This window comes from Cornus florida, unplaced genomic scaffold, assembly GCF_030987335.1.
Source record: "Cornus florida cultivar Cherokee Brave unplaced genomic scaffold, ASM3098733v1 CherokeeBrave_3.0.0_Hap2_Chr11, whole genome shotgun sequence".
Classification (NCBI taxonomy): domain Eukaryota; kingdom Viridiplantae; phylum Streptophyta; class Magnoliopsida; order Cornales; family Cornaceae; genus Cornus; species Cornus florida.
In genome coordinates this window covers 82,283,201-82,291,815 of record NW_026775581.1, presented here as the reverse complement: position 1 = coordinate 82,291,815, position 8,615 = coordinate 82,283,201, and the positions used below count along the sequence as shown (strand labels likewise).

General features: G+C 36.1%; 1 protein-coding gene across 1 annotated transcript; it reads left to right on the top strand.

Annotated features, from left to right (window-relative positions):
- Nucleotides 1–4,080: 4,080 nt before the first annotated feature.
- On the top strand, nt 4,081–5,505 carry LOC132284549 (protein JINGUBANG-like). Its single transcript, XM_059786660.1, has one exon. The coding sequence runs from the start codon at nt 4,093–4,095 to the stop codon at nt 5,452–5,454; it is 1,362 nt and encodes a 453-aa protein (XP_059642643.1). The 5' UTR covers nt 4,081–4,092; the 3' UTR covers nt 5,455–5,505.
- Nucleotides 5,506–8,615: the final 3,110 nt, after the last annotated feature.

The window sequence follows — 8,615 nt, the reverse complement described above, 5'->3', positions numbered from 1 at the left end:
TAACGGACTCTTCGGCGTCTATCTCCCAGGATACAACGACTTTTCTTCCTTTGGTAGTAGCACTTCAAACCAATGGAATAGGCGAACCGGCTCGGTGTAGTACTCTCTGATGAACTCAGACTCGGAGACCAGGATTGAACCCTAACTCGGAAACCAAGGTTCGAACCCAATCCAAACTAGTTTAGATTGAACCCAAACCAGTGGCTAAACCGAACAAGAAGAATTAGAAGAAGAAATTCAGAAGAAGAGAAGAAGATTTCTGAATTTTGTGTGAAAAGAAATGAACCCAATGATGGGTATTTATAGGCTTGTTGGTGCCTATTCTCAATGGGTGCACCCATAGTCCGAATGGGTGCAACCATTGTTGACCAATCAGAATTAAAATTTGTTGGTAGTTTTTAATTTGTAAAGGGTGCAACCCTTGGTTCTTAAAACTGAATCCTTTTAATTCTGATCCAGCCCAGCCCTTAATTTCCAGCAAGCAAATAACCCAACTCGGCTATTAATTCAGCCCAGTAAACAGGCCCATTTTGATAAGTCCAGCAGCAAAATAAAATTACCACACAGGCCCATCCTAACTTTGGGTAAAAAGTTAAACCCATTTCACAATCAAGCCCCGCCCCGCCCTAGCCCGGACCGGACCGGGTCGGGTCGGGCGGGCGGCGCGCGCGTGTGGTAGTTGGTTCGGATCCAGGCTAGCCTAGGTCCTCCCCCTCTTAAAAACTTGGGTGCCCTTGGGCCCAAACCCAAATCCCATACTAGACATATATATACTCAAGGTTGCTTTGCTACTTTTTCGATGTGGGACAAGCATTTCCCACTTTATTCACACCCATTTAGGCTTTATAAATCACTTACTTTGGAGCCAATTTCTCATTCACCCGGAAACGGATTTGAGAAAATAAATATACCACGTTCATCTCCTCGTAGAGAGGAACGCGCTCATCAATAGATTCGCAAAAAATTCTTAGCGGAATCTTTTTAATAATCCTTCCAAAGTTTGCGTTTTCTAATGCCGTTTCCAACACTTAACTCTCGAGCACTACAAGCCCTGGCATCACATCAGGCCACCAAGCCTTGGGGGCTTAACCCTCGAGCACTTCAAACCCTGGTAGCGCACCAAGTTAACAAGTCTCGAGGGGTCAACCCTCGACCAACTCAAACCCTGGCAGCGCACCAGGTCAACAAGCCTAAAGGAACCAACTCTCGACTGACTCAAGCCCTGGCATCGTACCATGCCTATAAGCTTTGAGAGCTTAGACCTCGAGCATTACGAACCTTAGCAACATGCCAAGTTGCTAGGACTTAAATGCTCAGCCTAAAAGCTCTTTTGAGCCTCATAGTGCTTCGAGGCATTAGAACCCCAGAGAGCTCGCCTACAAATGACTATACTCCCATAGGTCCAAACATAGTGTGAAACGAAGGTAGGGCCTTCTCAGCTATATGGGATCTTAACTTGGGAAATTTAGAAGGATCTTGGACTAGTGGATGAGAAGTAAAGAAGTGCCTTTGCTCCCAGCGAGGCCCGATCAACGAGATGATGGGAATATATACATTATGACAGCAAACCTTTAAATCACATTTAATGCTATGATAGACTTGGCCAACCGACGGCCAAGCAAGAACAAAAAGTATTTAATGCCCCAAATAGGGGAGAAGCAACAAAGTGCATGGCTTGATAAGAGGATTGGACCTCTTAGGCTCCTTGGTCCATCAGGATTACCCATGTGATCATGGTTAGGAGCGAGATGCGCAAGGGATAGCTGGTTAATAACCAGTATGTTCTAGAGCCTATAAATAGCATTATCGCATGAAGGAAAGGGGGCCAGAAAAGAGCTGTCATAAATACTGTATATCTGCCCTACCTCCATCTTAATCTTGAAGATCGGTCTTCTTCTCCTTCTTCACTAAGTATCATCTCTATTTTTCTTCATATTTGTATTCTTGATTTCACCCTTATACACTTGTTTATTGTATTATTCAAAAAGAACCCCTACAAAGAGGAATCAAAATTCAGAGCATCAAATAAGAGTATTTGATCTACCTGAAATATCCAGCTTTCTTTATGTGCAAAAATTCACATTTGTATCGGATGTCCAAATCAAATTGTATAATATATTAAGATAAAATTCATGAAATTAAAATTAAAAATTTCTATTATTTACTTATTGTTGAAAACTTCAAAAAATGGACAAAATACAAATTCAACTAGAATGTTATTGTACATGTATCTTTTCATTGTGTTTAGAGAAGTATGGCTATAATTCACTACCATCTAGAATAGAAGGCCGAAGAGTCAAGTCTCGAGTTTAAAAAATCTCTATGAATCATCATATCCTTGATATTTTTTATAAATAATTTATCTTAATCTTTTTCATGAACAAATGAAACCTGCAATTTCTCAAATGTATTTCAATAGATCTTGTGTAAGTCTTTTTCCAAATGATATGCAGAATATTTCGGAACTGCTCTAAATTTTTTTATTTTTCATGAAAAAATCATTGAATTGAACACTTTTTTTTTTTTTTTCCTTCTTACTTTTCATATAATGCTATGCATTGCTCTCATCATTGATCAATTGAGAGTTGACCATGGTAGTTGGTTCCATCTCATTGTTATTTACTCATGCAACCACGTATTCCCGTTTTTATAATATTTTGTCAGACATCTTTCATAAAGATCAATGTCCCCCATAAATATATATATATATATATTAATAACTAACTACTATACATATACAGATGAAAAATCAATCATCTTGTCCTTTTCCGACTTAATGCTATGGCTCAATATTAACATTTGATAAGATGTTCACTAATTAATGTCAATCTATATATTCCTTTTGTGATGTCTATATATATATATATATCATGTTGGAAAACTCAGTATACTATATAGTTTTAATTTAATCAACCTATACTTTAATTCAATTAATCAGAGGGCTCTCATTGAGCACCCAAAAATGTCATCATGAATCTCATTAGATACCTACCATATGAGTAAAACTAATATCATATCCCCCAATTTTTTATAATCTACTCAAATCTTTTTCACGAACGAATGAAACCTGATGATAGTTTCTCAATCTTGTCCTTTTCAATCTTAATGGTCTGGGTCAATATGAATATTTGATAAGATGTTCAGTAATGCCAATGTCTTCTCTATTACATATATATATAATAGTAGTGTATCTATTCATTGTATCACCATATTGGGAAACTCAGTACGTATATACTACTGTATATAGTCTAATTTTTTCAACCTATGCTTAGTTAAATTTGAAGCACTCTTGAAGAAATCAGAGGCTCTCTTTGAATACCCGAAGTCTCATGACCCAAGTCACTTAGACACGGTGTGGTAGCAGGAACAAGAACAGGAATAGGAAATTGGCAAAATTTAGGATTTATTTGGTTTGTAACTCTAAAAATAATTTTCAAAAATTTAGATAATTATAAAAAAACAATTCTATGAAAAGAGATTTTTTTATAACTTAGTTTTCAAAACACTGAACGAAACAGAGTTTTTTGTAAACAGAAAACTGTTCTCATAGTTACAAACTAAGTAGGCCCTAGTCACACACAGTAAAAGTTGTTCAATTTCAATTTTAAGGCACTAATTCCATACTATTGAACATAACTTTTTCTATTTTTTTTCAAACAAAATAGAGGAAAGAGGACTCGAAAACAGGCATACCTTAAATGCTCTACTAAGTAAGCCAGTGCATAATGCCCTACCAAACATATCTTATATATATGTATGAAATCCACTTCAGTTGTGTGATCCCATTTGATCAATCAATTAACTTGGGAGAGTTAATTGATCATGCTGCAATTTCGATATCTATGACACAATTCTCCCCAAATATCAATTCAATATGTCTATACTTTATAATAGTGAGTTATTCAATGGTGATAAAGGACACCACGTCTATTCTTAACCAAAAATAAATAAGCACAACTAAACCCATTAAATTGGCTTATTAATACACCCATTCAATCTTCACATCTATATATATCTACTACCCATAGCCATATTAATTTCCAATCCCATTTCTCTCTCCCTCTCTCTCTCTCACCTCTCTCTCTCTCTACCATGGAATACTATGGCAAGAGAACTTTGTTCAGCTTCATAGATGAAGAGAGAAAGACAATTCAATCACCAACTCACCTCTCTGGCCTCCAAATCCATCAACAAATATCAGAACAAGATGGCCATTTTAGCCCTCCAAGGCCTTCTACACCCACTTCCACTATGTATGCTCTACTCCCACCTCCAAGCCCTGAATCACCATGGACTCTGTCTCCTCTCCAAACACCATCCCCCTCTCTCCTCTACCACTGCATCGCCTCGCTTCACCGCCAAGAAGGCAACATCTACTCCATCACCGTCTCCAAAGGAGTAGTCTACACCGGCTCTGAGAGCCGCCGGATTCGTGCATGGCGCCAGCCGGACTGCATCGAGCGCGGGTACCTCAAGGCGAGCTCCGGCGAAGTCCGGGCCATCCTAGCTTATGGTAACATGGTCTTCACTTCACACAGGGATCACAAAGTCCGAATTTGGAACGTCACGAATTCGGATAATTTCAGGTCCAAAAAGGTCACAACCCTACCTAGAAAAAACTCATTCCTCTTGTTTTCTAGGGCAAGTGGGCACCAACACAAGGATTGTGTGTCCTGCATGGCATATTACCATGCAGAAGGGCTTTTGTACACTGGGTCATGGGACAGAATAGTCAAGGCGTGGCGAATGTCCGATAATCGGTGCGTGGACTCATTTTTGGCTCATGAAGATAATGTGAATGGCCTAGTGGTGAACCAAGATGATGGGTGTGTTTTCACATGCTCATCTGATGGTTCAGTCAAGATTTGGAGGCGAGTATATGGACAGAACTCGCATACTCTCACCATGACACTTAAGTTCCAGCCGTCGCCTGTCAATGCACTGGCCTTAAGCACATCACTGAGGTCTTGCTTCCTCTACTCCGGTTCGTCCGACGGATTCATAAACTTTTGGGAAAAAGAGAAGATGTCTGGTAGGTTTAACCATGGAGGGTTCTTACAAGGGCATAGATTTGCAGTGCTTTGCCTGGTGTCCATAGAGAAGTTGATATTCAGCGGATCGGAGGACACGACGATTAGGGTTTGGAGGAGAGAGGAAGGGAGCTGCTTTCATGAGTGCCTTGCAGTGTTGGATGCACATAGAGGGCCAGTGAGGTGTTTGGCTGCTTCATTGGAGATAGAGAGGGTTGTGATGGGTTTTTTGGTTTATAGTGCAAGTTTGGATCAGACTTTTAAGGTGTGGAGGGTTAAGGTGTTGCCTGATGAGAAGAAGGTGTGTTTGGATGACAGGACTCATGAAATGAAGATGAAGATCATGGAGTATGAAATGAGTCCTGTGTTATCTCCTTCATGGGTAGAGAAGAAACTTCAAGGAAATAACCACCCTTTTCATTAGATTTTAATGTAGAGAGGGACAGTGCCTGGCAGCAATTATTCTTATTATTTCATGATGAAAGTACATGGCCTGTTCCATACTTGTACACTGGCCTGTTCCATACTTGTACACAAATATAAGAATATATATATATATATAAAGTTATGTGTTAATGTAGAGAGGGACAGTGAATGGCATGTACACAAATGCTAGCTAACATGGTATTATTCTTGTTATTTCATGAAAGGGAATGGGCTGTTCCATACATATATATATACATAGTTATGCATTAATAATGTATTGTTTATTTTTATTTAATCTAAGGCTCCGTTTGGATACATAGGATACAAAAGAAAGACAATGATAATACTCCGTATTAGTTACTATCTCCGTCCCATAATAGTTATTCATTTAGAAAACTTTGACTCACTGCCACATTTTATTTTTGAATCATTTGATGTCATTTTTAGTCATATTTCTTTTATATACTTATATACTATCTATATCCCATATTAGAGGTATATTTCAGTAACTTTGACTCACAAAATTTGTGACTAAATTTTTTTGAATTGGACAACTAATATGGGATAGAAGGAGTATCGGAGAAAAGAAAAGAAAAAAAATTATATCAATAATCTCTATTCATGTATGAATAAATAGAAGAGATAAAAAAATAAAAAAAATAAATAAAAAATATTCTTATTTAGATAAGATAGAGGGAGAAAATAAAAGAAATGATAACAATCAAATTATTATCATATCTTTTTAAATAGATGTGTGGAATAACAATTTCTTCCTTTAATTGTTGAGAGCAATTTTAGAATTATGAAAATACTACTTAAACACTATCAGTTCCCTCATTATCTTCTCATTTTTGGACGGATAGGATATGGCTATCACTCCTTACCCCTTCCTATCATTTCCTTTCTCTTATTTTAACCCATCCAAACACAATCAACATTATCCTTCCATATCCTTTCTCTCACTATCCCTCCAAATCTCTCAATTCAAATGAAGCCTAAAAGTTCAAGCCGATGGTGAGTATGTAACTCATTAAGATATTTATATACATACCATACATCTCTCATTTATGATTATAGTCTTTTCTTGTCTCACCTGTCTGTCATGTGTCATTATGTGCAATATTAAATCAATAGTGCAACAAATTACATACAACACAACATGTTAATTTAATACATAACTATAACTATAAAATTGGGACTCCATGTATATTTGCTAAAAAAACAAAATATATGCATTTGTACATGTACTTAGGAATATAAACATAGTACATGATACTGCAAGCAAAAATATACACACATATGGTAATATAACATATAGACAGGGCCGACCTTGGGGCAAGGTGACCAATGCGGTTGCCTAGGGCCTCCAATTTGAAGGGTCTCAAATTTTGGATTATAATGCAAATATAGTAATATGTATATGTGATCATAATTTTCATAATTAAAAGACATGTAATTCACACTTATATATCATGTAAATTTATGGTAATAAATAACTTTAAAAAAATTATGGCAATAAACAATACTTATAATATATATATACAATACTTATAATATATATATATCTATTATACAATAATTTGTTTGATAACAATAATTTGTTTATGCAACAGTGTCAATAATCTTACTTACCAAAAAAAAAATAATTATTATATTTTGTTTTTGTCCCCACCCATCAAAAAAATAAATAAAAATTATATACTTAAACATAAAAACTTGTTTATTTTATTATTATATTATTTTTGGGCTCATGTGCTTGCACGATAGGCTCCGTTAAGCCCAGTCTAAACAATCAAAATTTTAACTCATTAGTGCAATCTACTGTCACATTCTCCAAAATAACCTTGAAGATTTCCTAAAACATGATATGGTTTATGATATTGATGAGACAAAATTATTTGCAGATGTACAAGTCTTAAGATAAAATAATTTTCAGAGGTACAAGTCTTAAGAGAAGCTTTACCAACAAGAACAAAAAAGCCAATTGAGGTATTGGATGTTATAAAAATGCTAGATTATTGTTTTGCCAAATTCTTGGATTGCATATACAGTATTATTGACTACTCCAGTTGCAGTTGCATTTGCTGAAAGAAACTTTTCAAAGTTAAAGTTGATTAAATCCTATCTACAGTTGACGATATGTTGGAGAAACTTAATTGGAGCACTTTAATTGATAATTTTGTAGCTCAAAATGCAAGACGATCACATTTGTTTTGATATAAAATTGAATTTTGATTTTTGTGCCGAAGTTGTATTGAATATTTCTTTTAAATTTTTGATATAAAATGGATCGTATTCTTTATAAAGCACAAATATTGGATTTTATTCTGTGTGTTTTCAACATATATTAATATATTTTGTATTTATCGTCTAATTTTAATGAACATTTCGCACTCTTATAATTTTTTTTTTAGCCCCTACGAAACCTTAAGGGTCTTACACTTGAAAGTTTGCCTATGGCCTATCAAAATTTTGGAATCTCAAGGTGGGCCCTACATATGATATATAGAAATGGGCAAAAATCCTCTCCATGGCACCTCTCACTAGAGACTGTCCATGGAGGGTCCTACAGTTGTGATGAAGCCAACTCAGCCACACTTGCCTTGTCATTGCCCACTAAGCGCCAGCTCAATAACTGAAGTAAGAAAGTTACATTGTTTTACCATCTACGAATACCGTATGCATAATTGAAATATAAAATTATTTTATTCACTTATACATGGGACCCACATATTACTTTTTACTTTTCAGCTTCTCTTCTTCGTCTTCCTTCAGCTTCTCTTCTCTTCTCTGGTTTGTCTCCTCCTTTCTCTCTGGTTCCTCTGGCTTCGTCTTCCAATATCACATCTACCGTCGTCGTCATCCCATTGTTTTGTTTAATAGCAGTTCTTCTTGTTGTTGCATCTTATTCCATCAAAAGTGCCATATTATTCCTCATATTTTACAAGGGTTTTAAACATTTGGGGGAAAATAGAATGGCTAAGAAAAAAATTGCAGCAAAGTAAAAAGTGGGAAAATCTTGGGTACCTAAAACAATGAAGAAGACATATTTTTCAGGTGGTGAACAGGAAGTCCACCCCCCCCCCCCCCCCCGAGTTCGTCCTGTATAGGTAAATATTCATTATGCTTTTCAAATTAATTTTTTATCCACAATTGCGT

Excerpts from the sequence above, each read along its gene's own strand:
- LOC132284549 (XM_059786660.1), top strand. The coding sequence starts at position 4,093 with ATGGAATACTATGGCAAGAGAACTTTGTTCAGCTTCATAGATGAAGAG.